The 23,078-nt window shown below is 40.0% G+C and overlaps 2 protein-coding genes across 19 annotated transcripts in view; one reads left to right on the top strand and one right to left on the bottom strand.

The window, feature by feature from the left end:
- The window catches only part of LOC308217474 (poly(rC)-binding protein 3-like), a gene marked incomplete at its 5' end in the record, with an annotated part of 51,597 nt that extends 46,896 nt beyond the window's left edge, over positions 1-4,701 (top strand). The window contains one exon of the mRNA XM_080610551.1: positions 2,671-4,701. Coding sequence (XP_080466677.1) covers positions 2,671-3,019 — 349 coding nt within the window. The 3' untranslated portion in view covers positions 3,020-4,701. The remainder of the gene's footprint in view (positions 1-2,670) is intronic.
- The window catches only part of ZNF830 (zinc finger protein 830), a 35,346-nt gene extending 12,530 nt beyond the window's left edge, over positions 1-22,816 (bottom strand). For 2 of the 18 annotated variants that reach the window (XR_013956247.1, XR_013956248.1), the window contains exons 1-13: positions 22,692-22,816; positions 22,481-22,580; positions 21,290-21,410; positions 20,772-20,805; positions 19,231-19,445; positions 18,788-18,878; positions 18,069-18,132; positions 15,071-15,151; positions 13,644-13,720; positions 11,529-11,770; positions 10,852-10,983; positions 10,686-10,754; positions 8,492-8,613 (exon numbers count right to left, since the gene is read on the bottom strand). Coding sequence is in view for 2 of the 18 variants with exons in the window: in XM_080610552.1 (XP_080466678.1) it covers positions 11,587-11,770; positions 13,644-13,720; positions 15,071-15,151; positions 18,069-18,132; positions 18,788-18,878; positions 19,231-19,445; positions 20,772-20,805; positions 21,290-21,410; positions 22,481-22,580; positions 22,692-22,813 (1,089 nt within the window). In the remaining 16 variants the exon portion in view is untranslated. Of the gene's footprint in view, positions 1-1,687; positions 1,969-2,953; positions 8,614-9,742; positions 9,761-10,685; positions 10,755-10,851; positions 11,001-11,123; positions 11,771-13,643; positions 13,721-15,070; positions 15,152-18,068; positions 18,133-18,787; positions 18,879-19,230; positions 19,446-20,771; positions 20,806-21,289; positions 21,411-22,480; positions 22,581-22,691 lie in introns of those variants that run through there. The other 16 variants (XR_013956246.1, XR_013956249.1, XR_013956240.1 and 13 more) reach the window with 16 other exon arrangements.
- Between the last annotated feature and the right edge of the window lie 262 nt (positions 22,817-23,078).

Here is a 23,078-nt window from a genome sequence, read left to right on the forward strand (position 1 = left end):
TCTACAATTGGTTTGAGGAACTGCCCCTATCACAGGACAGCTGATAGCTGACCTGACGTACTTTCACCTTATGCTTTACCAGCAGTTACAAATGTGAAGCTGGGCAAATTACTTTTTAATCTTACTTGTGCAAGTACACCAGAGACAGAGTTTGAGTGGCTGCTACCAACACCAGCATTTATCCTGTGGGATCTATTCTCCCTGCTGGTGCAGGAAACAGCTCAGGCTCAAATTCCCCCCGTATAAGTAAGGACTTTTTGTTAAATGCAAGGCATGCAAATTTGGAGTCACTGAAGCACTGAGTCCTGCATTATCTTTCTATACACCTCCCTCCCAGAATAATAGCAAGTTAGAAGTATAAAATCATCCAACTGTATAAACTGAGCTTTTCAAAATGTACTGAGGTATCTATCACTATGTAACTCAACTCCTACACCCTAAGTTAAGGACATACACTGGAGTTGGATTCACTGATTCAGTGTTCTTGATGTAAATCCCACTGTGCGAGTAGATTGCAAGTAGCCTGGCTCACAGCACAAGGGTGCTCTTCTCTGTGCAGAGAACAACTCGACTGTGAGGGTTAGAAAAATTCTGAGCTGCTCACCTACAGGGACAGATAAACACACCTGGTAGGAAAGCCCAAAGCTTTACCTCTCACAAACGGGTCTGCATTTTACACACTTGCCCTTATCCCTTTCCAGTCTCTCAAGAGATGTGCACCTCCCAGCTTCCTAAAAAAGGCTGCCAAGGAGTTGGCACTCCAAGAACCCTCTTTCTTTAGTGGGGAAGAGAGGAGCTGGTGCTTAAGCATTTCCCTCTCTCCTCCGTGTGCCTCTCCCCAGCTCAGACCTGCTTCAGGTATCCTTTAGACTTACTGTCAGCAGCAGTGCTTTGGGAAGCTCTAATACAGCATCCCTCTCCCTTGTATAGAGTGCTGGTTGATCACTTGCATCCTTGCCCTTGCACAAAGGGCAGCCCTTATTGTCGTTGCCTTTCTCAGGCCATGAATAGACCAGGGGTTGTTACTCTCAAAACTGCAGTAAGTCTAAGGTACAGAAAAGCAAGGCTCCTCCAAGCCCCATGCAGGGTGACTATGCTCCCTTTAACAACCAGCAGCCTGGCTTACAGGAGCTCTCAAAGCCTGCACCCCAGGCCACGGTGCCAACTGGGACTAGCACAAAACCCTGTGCTGGGGAGCTTCCCTGGGTCTGGTGGGATTTGATACAGAAGAAGCAGGTTCTGCACCCAGGTCCCCTGGACAGCCAGCTGACAGCTCCCTGGCACTCCACTGTGGGAGGGAGAAGCTGCTGCAGCCTCTCAGCTCGCCTCAGGAGAAAGCCCAGGAGACCAAGTTAGTAATATATGAATAGTAATATATGAAAATATACCCCAGACTTGGGATAGTCCTAGTCATGTGCTAGGCTGCCATACCTCCCATCCAGTCACATGCAAAATGCATCCTGAAATCAGCGTTTAGGTTGTTTGCTGACCTGAAAGCACAAGCTGCAACAAACAGCAGAGGGCGGGCTTATCTACTTAGACATGTCATCTGAAAAAAACAACACGTCCTTGGAATTACTGTATTTAATGTCTAAAAATGTACAGAAAAGCCCAAGTATGTGAGCCAAACTGATCTCACCTGCCAGTGGGTGATGTTAGACTAAAATGAAGGTGGTTTGATACCTACATCCTCCAAAGAGTCCATCCCTGCCTTGGGCTCAGAGGTCGGGTCAATCTGAACTTGCTTGTGCTCGCGGGGTCCGTCTGATGATGTGTATGTTGTATCCATGTAGTAGCACCTTGTCTGTCAGCTGGTAAGCTCTTTTATGCTCACTGTAACCGCTGCCACAAGCTCAGAAAGAATTCCACTGCTGTGGAAGCCAGGGTGTTTTCCAGTCTTTCTTGTTACTAATTTCCTTCTGATTAGATTGCATCAGTATTTTGTTGTGATCTAAAGAAAAAAACAGTCTGGGGAATGTACAAACCCAGGTGAACACACTGGCTAATCTGGTTTGCTTTATATGAAAAATGCACATTGACCTTTGATTCTCTAAAAAGCAACCAAAACCTCATGCCTTACATGGAAGCAGCAAATCATTACTCAGTCTCCTCTCATCCTAACAAAACGACAAAGGGTTCTATTTACATCCCAAAATTGATAAATTGGACAAATTGCCAAAACCCCCCGCGTCCCCCTGTCAAAAACACAGTAATTGCGAAAAGCAAAATTCACCCTATCAGTGCTGGGGAGTAAGCTCCATAGTTATTTTAAGTTTTCTTTTAAGTTTCGTTTTTTCCATCTTTTGCCATTTCCCGCATTCCTTAGATTTCTTTTCTCATCTGTAAAATGAACTAGCAACCCTCCCCCTTTTTTTTTATTGAAAGAACTTTATAGTCTCAGTAATGTTTTCACCACCAAATCATGAAAAACCCTTTTGTTGTTTCTCTTCTTTAACACATAACATGTTCCTCCTTTGACCCTCATTTTCCCTTTTTTTCTCTCTCTCCCTCCCTCCCTCCCACTCGTCTGTCTCCCCTCACCCACCGATCTAATCCTGCCCTTATGTGGTTGCTGTCCCTCGACCCCTTCCTTCTCCTCCTTCTCCTGGCCCCCCCACCCTGGCTGGACCCTCCCAACCTGTTTGTTCCTCTTCCTCTCTTCGTTTGCAGCTTAGAGATGGCTAAAGTCAGCACCCAGACCGCTTCCGTCACGACCCCTGTTGACCTCAACATGAACCTCTCTCAGTCTGCCACCCCTACCTCCACCCCCACCTCCATGGCCGTGCTGGCGGCCGCCTCCGCCGTTACCGTCAGTACCCCCCCTCCCCTACCAACTCTGCCAACCACCCACTATGCCGTTCCTGTCTCCAGTCTGCTTGGCATGAAAACTGTCCCACTCCTGGCACTAAATGCCGCGGCCGCCGCGGGGGCCACGGGGAGTTTGTCCGCTTACACTGCCAAAATTCCTTCGACGAGTGGGGTTAAGAAATCTGACCGCCAGAAGTTTGCTCCATATTGAAGGGATGAGACACAAATGAAAGCTTTGCCAGCTCTGCCAAGAGTCTGTGGTAGATCCTAGTTATCAAGGAAACAATATGGCATCTTTTTAGTTTCTGTTAAATTGCTAGTGTTAACTGTTGCCGGCTCAAGTCATCTTCTGCTCTCCATAACGACTTAACACCCGGGCACCACCTAACAACTAGTTCCAACAGCAGGCGGGTGCTAGCCTCCGGCCTCTCCCCAGCAGCCTGGGTCCCTCCCTCTGGTACCCCAGCAAGGAGAAACCTGGGAAGAAAGGAAACACATGAATGAGGCCAAATTGTGGCAGCCAGGTCCTGCCCCGGCAAACTGCCTGGCACATCAAAACACACCCATTTGAAGTGATCCCTCCAACTGCAAAACAATTTCCTATGGCAAATTGGCATCTGGATGAATCTTTCTATGGCTAGGGATTCCTAAAACTCTGGCACTTCTGATGATTGCTAGCACCCCAAAATCCCACGTGAAGTGCTGGCCCTCTCAGTCATCCTGCTGCTTTCCACACGCCTGAAGACTCCCCTGCCACGACACCTGCCTGCAAGCAGGAGGCTGGGGCTAGAAAGTACAGAACATCAGGGACTTCTGCTTTCTGGTGTGAGGAAAACTGCTGAATTAAAATGCTTGTAAGACAAGAGGAGGAACACAACAGGCACCTGCACCATTGCACTTCATTCTTTTGAAGGGTGTAACCATTTTTCTCTAGCTTGCAAAAATAAAAATTTAAGAACTCTCTTTTAGGGAGGAAAAGCAGGCTCCTCCTTTTGCACTCTGATTTTTTACTTGTATATATATACACCAACAAAGTACTTTTTTCTCCAAGTACTTACTAGTAGGTACAAATCAGACATGCACGATCGCTATCCTGATACCCCCTCCTGCATATGTTTTGCGCAGCCAAAATGACCGTTGTGTTTGTTAGGTTTCTGCACAAAATACATCACTGTTTAACTTGCCACTAATCATGCAATTGGGTTGTACTGTAATTACAAATTAAATCTAGTGCTTATCAAAGGACATACAAAGGCTGCTGCCTGTGCAAGTACCATCCCTTTAATCAGAATTAATGATTAGTTTAGATTAACTAAAACCAGAAGAGAGGCAGGTGATGCAATGGCTGGTTGCTAGCTGTTGGAACTAGTTTTTAACTGCATTTTCTGTTTGTCCATCCACCTTCTTTTTAATTTCTGTTGCATAACTCAGTAATGCAATATTGTTTTCCTCACCACTTCCAAATCCAGAATCCCATTAGCCCGCTATGTTCATCCACTTTGCACTCCTTGGACACAAAGCTTTAACAATTGAACTGTATTCAGTGCATTTTAATATAAACTAAAAACACAATGCAAATGCAATACTTTTTAAAACATGGTATTTCAAAGTGTGTGATGATTATTGTATAGGGCTAAGTTCTATCTCAGTATTTTGTGTCTGTATTCTGTGGGCTTTTTTTCACCTTAGTACCTTTGCACTAAGTTTTGTCACTGTAACCATTTGTAGAACCGCCATTGTTACAGTTTGCACTTATCCAAATGGGGGTTTTGGTTGGTTTTGTTGGTTTGGTTTTTCTTTTCTTTTGGGCTTTTTTTGGTTTGGTTTGGTTTGGTTTGTATATACTGAAGGAACAACTGGAAATAATGTCAAGGTACCTCAGCTACTTAAAAACTCTAAAAAACTGCTGTAAAATTGTTCTGGACTACTGTAACTGTTTAAATAACTGACGTTTAAAGAACTCAAACCACCAAGCTCTGTGTGAGAGAACTTGCCTGCACTGAAATGCTGTTCTATCTGGTTGTACTCAAGTGTTATTTTTTTAATAGTGAGAAGATTTTTTTTTTCTGCCCTTTTTTTTTTTTTTTCTTTTTTTTTTCCTCATTTTTGTTCCTACATTTTAGGCTGTCTTCAGAAGTTACTGGCCTGGGGGCTCTGTAATGTATCTCATCATGCCCTAGTGCATTAGCTACCAGACAGGACTTTTCCAAAGCCCCATGAGACAATGCTTTCTATGGACTAATCTACAGAGGAGTTTCTGCCATTTCTAACTTTCTTATTATTCTGAGACATCAAAAGAAAACACCTTAAGCAACTGTGCTTCCTAACTCTTGTGTTGCTTTCATTACTGTTCCAGTTTTAACACTGTTGTGGCTCATAACATAAAGCAGAGTTATTTTTGGGGGTTAATTTTCATCAATGTTCATGCTTTGGCTAATCTGTATAAAAGCATGGGCCATTAGTGTTCTAACCACTGTACTCTTCAGCTAGAGACTTGACAGTAAATTAAATGAGACGTTTTTATAAATAAATCTTTTTCCTGATTTAAAAAAAAAAAAAAAAGAAAGAAAAAAGAGACGTGGTAGCTTTGTGCATACAACTGTTGTGTTGTTTAAACTTTGTTCTTTGTAACCAAGTTGCTAATTTTGTCATTTGAGAAACACTATTTTATGGATTGTCAATCTAAGATCATAGACAAATTGCTTGTTTTCATTAATGATTAAAGGTTTCATATCATCACGCTTAAGGTCCCAGTGCTCATTGGGAAAGAGTGTAACAACTGTGCAATACTGGCAATGTTAGAAAGAACATTAGCCCATTGTCAGGGATGAGGAGTCTTTTCAGGATTAGATGGAGCCAGATGATGAAATGAGTAGAGTAAGTAGTATTTCTGCAAAACCCTATTGGGTTTTTAACAGTGTTACTCTTGGAGAACTTACCACACTGCATAGAAAAGACAGAATTTGGCTTCTTGCTACTAGAAGCCACTGGTTTTGCTCTCTCATGTTTTCCTTCCCATACTGATTTATACATCAGATACTGAGGAAGGAAAAACAAACCTAAAGGAACAAGCTTGAGTACCCAGCACATCATTACTAAGACCTTTCATGTTCTCCCATTCCCAGCAGCACTGTGCAGTGACAGTGCAGGCTTCTAGACAGTTCCTTTGACCTCGCAGGAACAAGCCCAGCAGCTGGGATGAGCATGACAATTTGCATTACAAAGGGAGAACGCAGAGGTGGTCCAGGGAAGTGTCTCATCCTGCCCTGACACCCTGCTTGATCCACACAGCGCCTCCTCTGGCTCTGCTGAAGCACTGCAGTTACAGCATATTGAGCACAGCCTCAATCTGTCTCTTCAAATCCAAGAGAAAGGGGCTGGTCAAGGGCTGCATACAGCACTTCTGGTTGCACTCTGGCCACCTCTCCTTTTAGGGCATTGGCAATACTTTCACATTACTGCTTTATCCTCATGAGAAAGCAAAGGTTTTGGCAGTACAAGCTAGTAGCATCCTTAATGATGTGAGCCGAATTTTACAATCTCTGTTCCTACTCTGCTAAGGTCTATACTGGTCTCTAGGTATTCAGCTTGGGGTCCTGGTTCCCCTCATTGCCCCAGCTGAGTACCTGTGGGGCGTATCATTACATTTTCCATGGACTCTAGTGTACCGAGAGCTCTTGTGTGTCTGGGTCTCGAGTCTGAGCCTGGAACTGCAATATGACCAAGTTGTGCATACAGACTTGGAAACCTGTAGACATCAACAAGTTTTTCAATACATATGCAACCACAGGGCAACTCTTGACAATAAAGGCTGCCAGGGAAGATTACAGAATGCCTCATTAATCCCAGCACTCAGGAAGCCTTACCCAGTGTTGAATTACCCATTTCAATCCTTAGGTTGGCAGAAATATAGAGGCTGTGTACTTGATAAAATTCTGTGTTGTTATTACTTAAGATATATTACGTAAAACTGCTTCCTCTTGAAAGGAAAGCTGAAGCTGCTTTCACAGCAGAGACCTCCATACTCTACATTTCCTCAACATATACTCTTCATTTCCTCAGCAGCAAAAGCTATTTCTCTGGCTAGTCTGGCTAGTGTAAATGAACAAAAAAAAGGTGAACATTGCAGCTCAACACTAAGTAGGTCAAGGCTCTGCTTTCCAGTAAAGCTGCTAGCCAAAGGGCAGCAGCAGCTCTGTTGTGTACAGCATCTTTCACATAAATATTTCCCATGTGCCTTGCAGAATTGGCTAGAAAATACTGAGATTTAAACAAACAAGCGCAGGAACATGTTTGTGTGTGGAATGAAGAGAGGTAAAATATAGACACATGGACAAAGGAAGGAAAAAAGTCTTTTGAGAGGACTTTTGCAAAAAACACAGGCAGAAATGTGATTAAATCTAGGCTAGTTGAGGATTCATTTTAATCTAATTATTTTAGTTGGAAAATATTTCTGAATGGCAAGAAAAAGTTCCTGGATAGCTTTAATATACAAAGCAGGGAAACAAAACACAGGAAGGTGGATCTGAAGGGGGGGAGTAAAATATAATATTCTCCAGCATAGAAAACTGAACCACGTATGCCCAAAGGGAGATAAGAGGAAGCATGGACCCAATATGAAAAGGTCACTGCCCACACAACTGTGGGTTTCCAAATGAAAGATAGCACAAATTCTGCAGCCTTTCATGTCATCAGAGTATCAGAGCTCTGGCAAACATCTCAAATAAGTTCAGGCAGCTCTGTTGTGATTCACAAGTGAAAAAACAGAAAGCAGGAATGCTGGCTGGAATAAGTCAACCAGAGCAAAACCAACCAGTCACATAACCTTGCCCATTGCTAATACACAGAGTGCTTTTTCTTCTTAGACATAGCCAGAAGGCATCTATGGACCCCAAGGTGCATATCTCTGCCAGTCAAGGCTCCTAGAAAGCTAACAGCATAAATCTCACTGGTGCCATGAATGTAGGCACCTGATAAGTGCCTCAGCCACACTGGGCTGCATGGGCAAGATGCTTCTGTGAGGTTTCACAAGACAGTCTGAAAGGATACGCTGAACCTTCCCTGCCCAAACTAGCCAGAAATGGAAGCGTCCCTGTTGTTTTCATTTTTAAATACCCAACAGCATGAAAACAAGTGTGCTTCTCTGGGAGGGGGGAGATCCAAATCCAATTTCCTCCATAGCCTCAATCGTAGCTGAGTGTATTTCAGCACTATTTATGTATTTGAAACAGGACCTTCCCCTTCTCGGGCAAGTGTCATCACTGTTCGCCAAGCGAGTTACATATGCTCACTAATTCAGTCATTTTACAGTGGCACAGCTTCTGCAGGAAAGACCGAAATTATTAGGCTGCTCAACTAGATCACAGGAACTGTATGCTCAAAGGACAGCATAGAGAGGAGGGATATGAACAGAGATCTCTTACATCCTCTGCAACTGTTGTAACTACCAATGACCCAAAGCATTAGTCCCTCTGCTGTATTTTCAGAAGACAGACCTGGTTTATAGATGTCTAAACAAGGGAATATCTCACGTTTGTTCTCCCACTTAACAGCCTGGGATAGTTCTAAGTGAAATAATGAACAGAAGATCAAATTAAGGCAGGTACTGAAAAAATGCTTCACACCAGATCCCTTGGCTTAAGCGCCACCTTCTAAGGATACAAGCAGACACTGCCTTTCTTACCACTGAAGTGTACTTAACTCCTTGCTTCCAGGAAGGAACACAGTAATGTTGATTACATCAGTTTCTGCATCAGTGCATGTGTCCTGTCACTCCACAGACTGGCACATGTCACAAGACAGTAACTGAAAAGAAAGAGAAATGTCAAATTCATCTGATCGTACCTAATGAAAGGGAATTTCTGAAACGTTTTATACTTGCGTTACAGTTTCTAATGACAGCTACAACATGATTCCTATTGGCTGAATGTCTGAGTGCCTAGTCCAAGCTTTCTTGATTAGTAAGAAAAAAGAAAGTATCGTTAAGTGCTGAAAATATCTGATTAATACAACTTTTCTTATTACAGCTATTTCTAGTTCAGTGTTTTTTAGATGAAAAAGATATTTAAATGCAGAGAAATTAATTACAGTGGCATGTAATAAGCAAAGTGTCTCTCCTCAAATTGAATTTATTGGCAGGGGGCCTGACCAAAGCTAATGTTAATGTTCTTTTTAACCAGTATTTGTAATTCTGAAGTAAATTTAAATTGCATGCTTTATGCAGGAATGACGATCGTGTTAACCAGTGAGAACATTGTTTTGTTTGTTGTTATTTTGGTTCGGTTGGTTTAGGCTTTTGGGCTAAATACAGCCCAAAAAATACCAAATATAGCCCTTTTTACACATCATGACAGCAGAAGCTTTTTTCTTCCATGGCAGGAGAGTTAGCACACAGTTTACCATTTGTGATTGACTGCACTTGCCACAGAGCAGCTAACTATGAACAACTGGCAGCTGCAGCTGTAGTTCGCTGCTCCCTGGAACCACTGTACATTGGAACTATATCAAACATACACACACACTGTGGCCCTAGAAGTCACCAGTTTAAAAACCACTGAGCTGGGGTATCACACCTTTTTTCTGGTGGCATGAAATTCCACAGCTCTTAAATTTGCGCAATACTATTATATCAATAAATAAGTCTTCCCCCTTAATTCTGATTCTTTATTTTTCTGGAAGTCAGAGAATTAAAATATTATTCTCAATTCCAATTAAAACCTCATTTTTTAACAGTGGCTGTAGACAGAGTTAGTTATTACCACTGTTTTCATCTTTATTGTTTAGAACAGTATTCAAGAAAGTTAAGAAGGTAGAAATTAAGGAAGTACATACTTTTAAAAAGTAACTACTTGCTCTGGTTAATCATCCAGCTGAACAGCTCATCAGAAGGTCATAAAATTGTTTTTCAAAACTGACTGCAGACTTACAATATAAATTAATTATGCCTCTGTTTCTGTAAGAAACAAGAGAGAATCTACCTTGCTGAATCAGCTTGACTATTGAGTAATGTTGGGATTAATTCCCTCTTCTCCCTTACAACCATGCTATTTTCATTGCTAAAAAGCAGGATGATTTCCTGCCTTCTTGACACAATAGCACATGTACAATCATTGGTTATACAGGACACAGTTAGCAAAGTCACGCCGTCTCCTTCACAAAGCTCTCCAAAAGCTTTGTTTCAAATGCTGAAGAAATGTACAATTGTATGCAATAAGCTGTATAAAACTTTTACACTACACTATTTGTGGAGCTATGAGATTCCTTCAAGGAAAAAAGCACCCAATCCTAAAAAAGCAACTACCAAGAGCAACCAATGGTGTCAGTTGCTTCCTCAACAATACAGACACCCACTGGCTTGTTCATTGTCTTTACTCTTTCAACAGAAGTTATGCAAGAATAACAAATAGAGTGATGAGTGATCTGGTATTTACACCTGCCATCTATTTCTAATTATTAAAACAATGGGCTGTACTGGTTTGAATTTGAATGCACAAGCTCCCTGCACTATAACTAAACTCACTGCTTTAGCTTCTTCCCACTACAGATCTCTAAAGAGATACCGAACTAAACTGAACTAAACCACCTGATCTGTTTTAATGCTCAGTTCCTTTCCTATTTATCTGCTTGGTTAATAAAGATCTTTGAGACAAGTATCTAGGAATGCTCTCATAAGAAGCAAGCTTGTTTTCTCCCTTTAAAACTTCACTTGTTTTAAAACTAGAATCTTGAAAAGAAAAAAAATGTTAAGCTGCATCTTCACTCCTTTTTGATAAAAATCAAACCACATTTCTCCTATTTTTTCAAAATTTCAGCAAAGTTGAAATATTTCAAGATTTGCAAAAGTAAAAAATATGAATCATTAAAAAAAAGACGCTTACCGAAGCTCAAGGTAGTCACTTTCCATCTGCCAGTCTTGTCAAGTTTTTTGGTTCTTGATTTTACAGCATCTGTGTTTATCAGAACAGAAATAATTTTTAGATGCTCTCCTTGCCCAAGAGAACATCTTAAGAAAATTTCCAGTATTTACAGCTACATAAATTTTACCTCATTAGTTTCCAGTGCAGCACCTTTCCTTCTGGCATTTTGTCGCCCTTTCATTTAGTTATGCAAATACATCACCATGTGTTTTCATTCCTCTGGTTCAAGAAATGTGAGGTATGCTGCACTATGGCTACACTGAACAAAACAAGACACTATAAGGAAAAATGCACAGCACTGCCTATGGTACATTAGAATATATACTGTGGAGAAGCTGTAGCTCAATGTTTCTGAGCTTGGTCCTTAAACAAACAGAGAAACTGTAACAGATCCTGAAAAATATTTACATGTTTTATTGGGAGCTGGGGCAATGGACAGAAGAGCACTTATAAATTTTAAGGTAACATAAACGCATAATAAATTTCCTTTCCCAAAGCCCCCAACCAGGGAAAACTCCATACACTATCACAAGTCCTTCTGTACAAAATTACTAGATAAACCTAATGCTTCCAAAACCTTACGATTCTTCAGTTACTTATTAATTCCATTAAAACACCTCTGGAAGGGAATCAGTAATTTTAACAGGAAAGGTGCATTCTATATTGTAAAACATTTGCAATATACAGTTTTTACAGCAAGTAATACACCACTGGAGATCTACAAAGATGTTTTCTTTTTAATACACTTGGCTCTTTATCATCTTACGATCCTCTTTACATAAATATTTAACAAAAGCATCTCACTTCTAACAATGGAAGTACCATCACAGATGAAAAGACTATCAACCATGTTGCAGAAATGCTACAACAAAGCCCCTTTCACCCGCCAGTCTTGAGACAGCAAATCCTGCAACTCTTCTTCATCTTCACTACCGATAGCCTCATCCTCTTTCTCTTGTGTTGCTTTTAACCTCATGGCTTCCTTTAATTTCTCCTTCATCAGATCCTGGCGGTTACGCAAAAGCTCAACACGGCGATAACATTCACTGTCGAAAAGAAAACATTAACACTTGTGGCCTTTCCATGTTCATTACACTTTCTACAGTGATGGATTTTGCTCCTCTAACTTGGATAAAAAAAACCTCCACAGCTTCCCATCAATTGAAAAATAAGCTTTCAATGTGCTACTGCATCATCTCTATGTTAACCAAGTGGAAACAGACCAAAGGAGAGCAGAGGTGTGGTAAATTCTCTAGCAAAGAGATTTAACCCAAATATTTAACAACTGCAATGCCACCACAAATAATTTTTGAAAAAGCACAGAACCAACATCCACTTCCACACAAGGAAAGACACCATTCTTTGCTCCACCTCTGGTTCTCACATATGGTAGAAAGGGAAGATATCAATTGGCTATCAATCCTGGTAACTTAGTGGTGGCGTCTCTGAAATAATAAAGCAGCACAAGTATGCAGATTCTTGATCTGCTTACAGTGTTCTGTAACAGAACATTTTCAGTAAACGCAATCCACAACTTTCAGTTTTCCATTTACTTAAAAAAGATCTGTCTTGAAATATGTTTTATAACAAGTATTCTAACCATTTTAATAGGGGTTTTTATTAAAAATACCAAGTAGTATCAGCCTGATTTAAATACATCTTTGTCTCTTTTCATTACTATTTGGTAGGAAGAGTCAACAAGATTATTACCTGGATCCTGTTCTGCCTTGCATATCTACAATACAATTACTTACAAGCAGTCACACCTGAAGGTTTGAAGGCTTAGGAAAACATAAATGTCACTGAATTTCATTTTGAATTTAATTCAGAATAGCCTGCATTTAAATACACTCAGAAGACAAAGATAAAAGAGTCTCTAAAAATCTGTTTGGAACTTTGAGGAAAAATAATTATGGTAACAAACTTGAAACTCTCTACAGATTTTTGAATTTGGTTCTACATACAATAATATCCTACGCTACTGGGAATAATGAATGCTCAAAGACATCCAGGGTTAGCTCAAGCCCTCCCCCATGAGCACTGTCAAAAGACATTCCTATACCACTAAAGTTCAGTTTGAACCCAACGGTATTGTTATTATACGCTGATTATCTGTAGCATGTAAATCCATCCAGATGGTTTAAGTGTTGCTTTAATTTTTAGTGTCTTCTTTTTGTTGCAAGTTCATTAAAATCAGAATTCGTCTTCTTCTTTTTAATCACTACCACTGCCATAAAAACTGTTGATCAACATGCCAAACTACATGATGATAGTAACAGTCTGTTCCACTAAGCTGTATTTCAGCTACTTTGAGCTTAAATTCATGCTTACCCCACCCCTACACCTACCATTTCAACAAAGAAAAAACAAACAACAAACACTTCATGTAATGAAGTGCATCATTCAACAAAATCTTTTGAGTAAGTAAACTTTCATTAGAAACATGGAGAGTTGTTCACAGAACAGCACATTTTCAGTACAGCAAATGGATGGTCGAAACAAACCTATCAAAATTTTATTTGCAGTGCAATTGTTTTTTAAAAGTATTCACATAAATTCTACATCAGTCAGAATTCACAGAGAAATACAAATTATGGTATTTGACAGAGGTGAGGGGAAGAGTTTGTTCAAAGAATGTGCCTGCTGTTACTTTATTTGCCTACGCCTGCTTGCTGTACTTTCAGTGATTCCAGGGCACTCTCTCTGTGCAAATCATTATGTAACTTTGCAACAAAATTAATTTTTTTATTAGGTATCATTCTGCAATTTGAGGGACTCTTTGTCTTTTGAATATTCAAGTAATTAATGAAAGGCAGCATCACAGAAGTTTAGAATTGAAAATGTTTTTATCACTCTAGTCACATAGTGATCCATTGCTGCTGGAGAACAGAAAGTTTGAGGAAAAATTGATCTACTTACATCTGCTCGTCAATTTCTCCAATCTGACGATCTAGTCGTCCCTCCTCATCCTCTTCCGCCACTATAGCTTCTGAAATCTAAACCAGAAAAACACTAAGAAAATTCACCTTCATCCTGAATTCCACTGTTGTTTCTTTTAGATGTCTGTGTCTTCCCCTTCTCCCCTCTACCTCAAGTCAATGTCAATCTCCTACATGTATACTCCCACCTTAACAAAAGACTCTGGAGGCAACTACAGAAAAAAACCTCATCTGGTTTAATTTGAAATAGAAATGTTTTTTCTTAAAACTAGAAGTAGTTTGGCTGCTTTGGGGTTAATCTTTTGAATTTTTCAATACACTAAGATTTGAAACTCACATAAACAAACTGCAAGCATCCAAAATCTGAGGTTGAAACAGGAGTTAAATCCCAATGCTCGGGACTTACTTACACACGATTATTGGAAGTATTGGTTAAATAATCCCACTAGATCCCAAAGTGTTTCTAACCTGTTATTTTTTTCAGCATATACTTTCTCAAATCTGAATGTCTGGGAGATGCTATGCAATCAATGGTCCACGCATAACTGAGAAGATTCCTTCTAAACTGAAGAATTATCTGAATGGCTAATGCTAGCAAAATGTATCCACCATTGCTTTTTGTATGAACATTCGCTCTGTTTATAGTGCTGACCGCTTTAAAATGAGCAATGATAAGTTTTTTTGCACCACTTTTCTTAGCAGTTGACATATGAGCAGTTATTTACAATTAAAATTAAAAAATAAAAAAAACAGCAAATACTCTAGAGGAAGATTGAGAACACAGATATATCTTTAGTGGCAGTTTTATATTGTACAGAAGGGCAGATAAAAACCTGCTCTGGGAAGACTTTACATGCAATGCTGAGCAGTGGAAAATACAATGGAAAAAAGTACAGAAAATCTGTGGCCAATCTGTGTCTCACACAAAATCTTTTGTCACTTATGCAAGTTTTGGGGTTCCTTTTCAGTACATTAAAATGAACCATAAACCCCAGGTTACCTACACTTTATAGATCCTTTTTGAAAAAGACAAACGGGTGGTGTTTTGTCCTCTGTTTTTCAAGGTTAAAATAGGAATATTTTGCATCTGAAAAAGAGCCCGCAATTATGTCCTGTTTGGATACAGGACACTGATCTGAGTTATACGCTGTCTTATCTAAACACAATTTAACAAATGTAACTAGATACTGATGACTGGATCCTGATCAAAAGTTTTTTCAATTTAATTTCCCATAAGTAGGAAACAGAAGGAATCCTTTGCTCATTTATAAAGTGCATTTAACCATACACTGCATTGCAACAGCTGATAAATGCAGATGTCAGTCATTCTGCAGAGCTGCATGAAACTGTTGTTTTCCTTATTGTGTATAGTATTTAGAATCAATAAAAATAGATTCCGTTACTTACTGTGTTGACCTGTCGCATTGCCTTTTGAAATTCATCCCATTCTTTGTCCATCTGATCCTTTGGAGCATCGACTTTTCGCACCTAAGGAGCGTGAAACGGGCTTATTAATTTATGTCTAGTGACTCTTTGGGGCACTGTAAAACACCTGGAGAAACAGGGCAAATAGTGCCATGTTCTCAGTAAAGTCTGGTCAACATACTTAAGTTCGAGTAATGTATATGAACAAAAGAGTGCAGTCGCACAATGGTTTTGGAGGAAAAATCTGATTCTACTCCTGAATTCAAGTAACATCCTTGACTGTAGCATTAAAGAATAATTGACTAAGAATGGATGGTGTGGAATGTCTGCAGTGACAATAGTGACTAATTCTATTAATTTGATGATCTGTTACTTCATTATGTCAGGCAATAACTTCTAAATTCTTCCGTAAGCTACCTTTTGAGGTGTATGTAGTAGCCATCTCGCAGGCCAAAAAAAGCAGTGAATTATTTGGCTTGGGCACAACATAAAATATGAAATGATTCAGTCACTAGTCTGACTGGTGTTAGATAGTCTGACAGTATTTGAAGTCTAGTCTAATTTTGTGGGCTAACAGAAGGAACAGTACAGCTACATACCAATTTTTAGGATATGCAAAGCTTTTTCTTTTGTGGTAGATAAATTACTAAGACAAGATGACTGAAGAAGTAATAGCTGTAAGAATTTGTTTAAGATCTACAACTAAGGTAATCAAAACCAGATTGTGCTTTTAGTACAAGCAAATAAATAAAATAACCTGCCCATGTAACCAAAACTTCCACAATTCAAGACAGGGAAGATGTGGCATGAAACGTATGTTAGATCACAGATTATGCTTGGCTCTGGACTGGGTAGAAATCCTATGGCTAGGAGAACAAAGCAGTTTGAACAGAATAATTCATGGCACCACTTTTTTGCATTAGTTTTCTTTTTCTTTTATTCATTTCTCTCTTTTGGTAACACATAGGTCATCATCATGATAACAGTTTGGTACGTTTTGTTCCTGAATGATTATACAAAATTCAGTAGTATGAATTAAGTTTATAGAATAAATTAGAGGCTTCCAAGCAAACTAGAACTGGGAAGTAATAGTCATCATTTCATTTTTCTGTTTTGTGATTATTTCTATCATATGTGTATGTACTGTGGTTGTTTTCTGTAATTCATAATTATTTGTATTTCTTAAAATAAATTTAAACACTAAAGATACTATTTTTTCCTTGAAATATTTATCTAATCCAGAATTTATAGGCTTTATAAATCCCTCATGTGAAGAACCAACATTTTTCATGCCCACAATCTCCCTTCCAAGTGCTCACTGTTAATTCTGAAAATAACTATTTTGTGTATGATTCCAACACAGAATCACTGCAGCCATCTCAATATAAGCAACGTCACAAACATTTTCCTTCCCCTGCATACTAGCTAAACTTAGAAAGGCATAATTAAGAGCAGCACCTGCAAGCAAGTCAAGGAAAAGCTTATGTATCCACTCATAAATTTATCAGCTGAGGTGTTAACCAGAACAAAGATCACCAAAGCAGTGTCCTCACAGCTATAAGCAGATTCTACTTTGCCTGCTAGGCATTCCCATCCTGTACAAGCTTCCTAATTCATGATATTCAAACTATTTGAAAAATCTAACAATCCAATTAGTCATATGCAAAAAAGTGTAGCTTTTTCAGCTACATATTTCAATATTCAAAACGTCATTATTCAAAACTATTCACATATGCCAATGTGTGGGCCTTAGTGGTGCCAAAAGAATCTTGCCAGAGCAAATAAGAGACACCTAAGCTTGTTATTGGGACAATGGGACTAACTGAACATATTAATTAAACATGAAGAAGCGTTATTTGGAATGTCTCCAAATCAGAAATAATGGCTCAACCTCACAATCCAATTTAAATACAGCATCAGACAACGTGAACAAAAGGGAAATACTGAAGGAAAATAAGAAAGACTGTGAACCTACAACACAAGTATCTTAATAAAGAAAGCAGGAAAGCCATCAAATATTCATAAACAAAACAAAAAAAAAAAGTTTGCATTTCAAATACCAGTGTTTATTTTGCTCACCATTTGGTACTGTGCAAGCTGAAGGAATATATGACTGATTTTGATCAAAATGTTAAGATTTTTAGTAGTGGGGCTTTTCTGAGAAACATACTGAATGCCCACATTTCTTTCCCTAGCATCAAAAAAGCCATAGTGGTAAAAGACAAGAGGGGTGAAGACAAAATTCACTGCTATAATATGTCACAATCTTGCTATTTTCATTCTAAAAGGAGGTTTAGTATCAGTCACATAGTAACTCAAAACACTTTTCAATAGGATCTCTCAAAGGAGATTACAGAACTATTTTTATATCCTCAATTCTGAAGCAGAATTGTAGGTACAAATTAGTTGAAATGCTTTTCCTGGGATGACTCAAAGAAACAGAAGTAACAGATGGATTGTCCAAATCTCAGTCCAGCATTTTAACCAACAAATAACATTTCCTTGGTTTTCTTTTAAGAGCCACAAATAAAAAATATCCATTAAATCGAAAATTATTTAATAAGCTCTTCCTTCCTGCCTCTGTCCCTTTTCATATTTTCTAATTCAGAATGAATCATTCAAACCTGTGCCAGGGGAAGTTTAGACTGGACATCAGGAAGCATTTCTTTATTAAAAGGGCAGTTAAACAGTGGAACAGGCTTCCTAGAGAGTGGTCGATGCCCCAAGCCTGTCAGTGTTTAAGAGGCATTTGGACAATGCCCTTAATAACATGCTTCAACTTTTTGTCAGCCCTGAAGTGATCAGGCTGTTGGACTAGATAATCGTTCCAAATTAAATTGTCTATTCTATTCTAAATAGTTCTGTCATTTTCTTACATTCTGGTACTACTAATTGTCGGGAAAAGCATCCTTTACTACTCTGAAAATTATTACAACTGGCAGAACTAAACCCAGCAGCATAAAAGGAGCAGATCACTTACTTTTGCATCCACTTCCGGATCATCAAAGAAACCTTCTGGCAAAGCTTCAGCAGTGTTTTCTTTCCTGAAATGTTTGATCACTATTATTCCAAGTTCACACTGTACAACCTGCTTTACTGTAATAGTCAAGAATAAAATATATGAACTTTTATAAAAGGACCTAGAAACTGAACAAGTTTTTTATATCCCGAGTTTTACCTACAACCATTAAATCCTGTTTCTTCAATTTGGTCTTACCTAACTTGCAAGGAACTGCATAAACAGGTTTAAATCTCATTGTCAAAACAAGAGCTTAAGCGTCTTAAACTATTCTTTCCAGTGTGCTGAGCACCCAAACGTTTTAACAGCAGTCTCTGCTTTTGAAAGCCTAAACCACTGCCTGAAAAAGTGCTCAAGTGAGCACTGAACCATTACTGCAGAACAAAGAAATTATTTTCTTTAAACAGTTGAAAGCAGTAGTTGACATTGAGCTTCCAAGTTACCGCATATTAAAATTTGTAAATAAGAGATGTCTGACAGACACTATGTGGCATTACTCCACCTCTTATCCTGCCCCTAGGATGCCAAATACCTGTCTGAAATGATGCTAGAGGCTGACACACAGTATTCCAAACACAAGTTAAAAATATGACAGATTTCTAAGTGATCACAGTCTGTATTTCCTTGAAGAATAATACTGACAATTCCCAAATCTATCAATATTTGATTTGTCTGCTTACCTTTCCACTACCTTCTCCTGTATCTCTGCTTTCTGTATGGATCCTGAATGGGAAAGTATAGGAGCAGCTGTAGTTTTGCTGTCAAAGAAGTCTGTAAGAAAGGACAGAAGCCTATGAACAAGAACAACAACTGTTCAAGCTTCTTTATAAAATCCTGACTAGACAGGAATTTCAATTAATACCTTACTGAATCAAGGGAAGAACAGCCAGATAGATTTCAACATGACAGCCTCAAACAATTAGAACATAAAATCAATAAGCATGCTGAGAAAACACCACACAATAACAAACTAGCTAAGAATCTCCTTTCTCTGCTTCCAGTATTGCACACTCTAACCAGCCAATAGCAATAATTAGGAAAAATAAATGAATATCAGTTCATCATCTTTAATATCAGTTAAAACACAGCTTCTCCTTACTGAATCACTTAGTATCAGCATTACCTGCAGGCAGAGCATTAGCTATTACTTCTTGAGTTGGAGGTGGAATTTCCGTTTTATGCATAACAGAAGATGTGTTTGATTGATCTTTTTCCTCCTCTTCATCACCATCATCATCGTCATCATAATTTCCTGACAATAAACTAGGACCTGGAGTCTTTGAAAGCTGTTTGCTTGCACTGTCTCGCTCTGTTTCATCAAAAAAATCTGCTGGTAGCCTAGCAAAGAACACACAGCATAACTATTTCAAACTTCACAAAAAATCAGTCACAGTCCAGCATCTGAAGCCTATTCAATCTGTAAGCAATATGACCTTTAAGATACTGTGCAATACCCTAAACTGCACAGCTATCAATGTAACCGCTCCCTGAAGGCAGAACATAATTGTTGTTTTCATGTGAAGTTCCCTAGTTAACCTAGCTCAGGTTAATTCTAAAACATGTTTCAGTTCCATTTCTGCATTTAAATATTCAGTATCAGAAACACTGACAAAAATATCCCATTACAAAGTGCACTTGGAAGAATGGCAGCTTAGGTAATTTTATCTCTGCATTCAAAGTTATCTGCATCAGTGTACCAGCTGTGAACACATTAAATACAAAATTCACAGCTCATACTAATGTGATGTACACCTTCATGAACCTTCATGTATAACACAACTACTTATTTTGGGTGCCTACTGCTGCTCAGAAGAGCCACACAGGCTCAGCAATAAGAAAACCCAGATTTGCCTAGGATAGCTGCAAGCCTCCAAGCTAACCATTTTTCAAGGTTGTATTTTAAAATAACCATACTGATCAGTTCCATAATGAACAAACCTTTCAACTGTTAATTCTGCACACACACTCTTTATTTCTACAAGGTAACAACACATAGTATCTATGCAAGATAGTAATTTATCCTGTGAAGAAGTGTATAGGAGACCCGCAGGCCTCCAGTGACATCTACCAATGCCACAAAAGATGTCCAAATACTGTCAGAAAATCTCTAGTGGCAGTAAGATGCTTAACCCAATCCCCTGAAATCAAATACAGTACTATATTTGTGAGAGTTCAGCTGCATGATATGCTTCTACATGAATTTTAAGTGACAAAAACATCTTAATAAAGATCTGATGATGACATTTGTTACTGTTTTTTGTGAATACCATTTACACGTACTTTTAAATATACATTTGTCTTAATTTCAAAGAACCATCTCTTCTGCAGTATGCTAGCATTAAAGATTAGAATGCATGCCACAATCTAGTTATTCTCATTCTAGCTAACTGCATAATACCACCACGTATTTATTAATCCTTAGAAGTCTGACTGTGACAGTAAAAGAATTCCTGTTTTGTCAGAGACTCTAGAGTTAATAACATGATTTTCTCATCTGCACTGAGAAAGATGCTGCCATGTTCAGGAATATACACCCATGTTAGAAAATGTGCAAACGATCTGCTGATTATCTGCACCTTTAACCTTGGTTAAGAGGAGGAACAGGGTGAGAACGCAGCAGCTGGTACAGTTACAAAAAACTCACATGCAGTAAGATCTACTTACCCAGATGCAGATGTATGTGGCTTTTCGTCTGTACCTGTGTAACAACCAAGAGTCACTTCTTACAATCCATGCTTTTAAAACAAATACCCCTCAGACAGACTCCTACTACAGCAGCAAGTTCGCAAAAGCACATTTTCATGTATTTCATATATTTATATGTTTAGTAGGGACAAGGGAAAAAAAAACAAATCTTTCCTTTAGTATGAAATGTTCATGCATGGTTTGAGGTGAACCAGTGGCTTCATCCCACTGAAAAGGAGTAACACCAATTCTGGGCAAGTGCTTCAACTGTTTAACTTACACTGTTTCTGGTTCTGTTTGGACCAAGCCCACAGCTCCATAACCTAATTTATCACAATAACCCAGAAGAAAACTAGGTAATAAACTACCAAAAGTACAGTTTTCTGACAGAGAAAGAGCAAGACACACTTCTTCCTTTTTAAAACCAACCCAAACCACTCAGGGTGTAAAACGGCTGGATTCTGGCAAGGGGTAGATAAGTATTTTCCTCTCCTTACCTTTTACTCTCTTTAACTCTGTGTCTTCTGTGTCAACAGTTTTTCTCTTGACAGGATGAGATGATGTGCTAGCAGCTGAACCAGCTGCTGTCTGCTTTGTGCCTTTTAATTCTGCAACTCTCTGTAACAAATACAAAAATTATGAAGCTTTCCTAGCAAGAACTTCTAGGTAACTTGCAGCTTAAAGTACAGCACTTTCAGAACAGTTTATGAGAGTGAGCTAATATCCTTCTAGAACAAAATCACTGAAACAGACATCACAGATACCAAAACAGACCAACATTTCTGTCAGCCTCCTGAAAGACGCAACATAGAGGCAGAGGAATTGCCACTGTAGGCAACCGTAAGGCTGTACAAGTGAGAATGAAAAGAGTAAAATCAGTGACATTTACAGCAGTAAGGAACTGGAGGAAAAAGCAGGAAGGCTGGCCTTACCCTACAGTCCTGGAATATTAAGTGGTTTAAAACTAAAACACAGCAGTAATATTAAAGACATGCCACTGTACCTTGCCACAACGATCTACTCAAAATTCAAGCCATGAACTAGAAACACTTCAGTTCTTTTGGTCTTTTTGTCAGTATTTGCAAAGCTAAGTGCAATCTCTCTGCGCTAAGAAACAGTGGCAGAATTTAAAACTATTTTGAAGTCAGATTTAAGACTGCACCCAAGTTCCAAACTCCTCAAGTTGTTTTACAAATTCTTTATCTTCACTGCTAAATTATGAAGAAAAAAACCCGCCTATTTTCTTAACCACGTGTGAGCTGTAACATGACGACAGGTAACAGCAATCCCAGGGAGCTTTCCTTTCCAAGCTGCAGACAAGTGACAGTTAAAAGCTGTCGCTAACATGCTTCATCTTAAAGAGTTAGCGCCTTGAAACACACGGGACGACCCCCTCAAGTGCTGGCCTTTCCATCGGCTCGCAGATTGTCAGAAAATAAACCAAGACAAAACAATCGGGCATGTTTTCCGCTGCTCTCTCCCGGCTGATGCCCAACTGCTATCAGGGTACACCCCAAAAAGCAGCAAACCCCGACCCTCCGTTACGGCGGTGTAACCACTCCATCCTTCCCCCTTCTGAACAACAAAAAACCGACCCGACACCCGCCCTCCCCGGCCAACCCGCAGCCAGGGCCGGCGGGGCACCGGCACCGCGGCCCAGCCCGGGCTGGAAGCCAGCAGCCGCTCACCTCACGGTGCTGCTTGCCCAGGACGTGTGTCTGCCACAGCAGCTCGCTCTTGACGGGTGTGTTGCACAGCGAGCAGCTCAGGTGCCCCAGGCTGTTGTACGTGCCGGCCGCCGTTAAGGGAAGCAGGACACTGCAGCGCGGACCCCCAACCCCTCCGGCCGGCCTCCCCCTCCCTCCTACCCCCCCCCTCAGCCCCCGAGGTGAAGGATATTTGGCGAAGGGCGACTCGATCCGCTTCTTGCCCGCGTTCTGCCGCTGCTTCTCGCGCATGAGGCGCCGCAGCTCCTCCTGTCGCACCTGCTTCCGCCCCGAGCCCACCCCTGCAGCCGCCATGTTCCCCCGGCGCCTAGAGTGACGAAACGTAACCGCGGCGCAACGCGTTCCTGTGGGCGGGGCTCAGGCGTATCCCCGCCCCCCGGGGGGGCTACAGATGGGGGCGGAGCTTCTGCTTCTGGCCACGCCCCCCCCCGAGGAGAAGGATGAAGAGGAGGAGCTGGGGAGGAAGGAAGCTTACTTCGCAGTGAAGCAGCTCATTCTCCGTTTTGGTAGGGTTTCTCGGTCGTTAAGCCTTTGGAGCACCACCAGAATTAGGCAGGCA

Source organism: Psittacula echo, assembly GCF_963264785.1.
Source record: "Psittacula echo genome assembly, chromosome: 2".
In the NCBI taxonomy this organism is placed as follows: Eukaryota; Metazoa; Chordata; class Aves; order Psittaciformes; family Psittacidae; genus Psittacula; species Psittacula echo.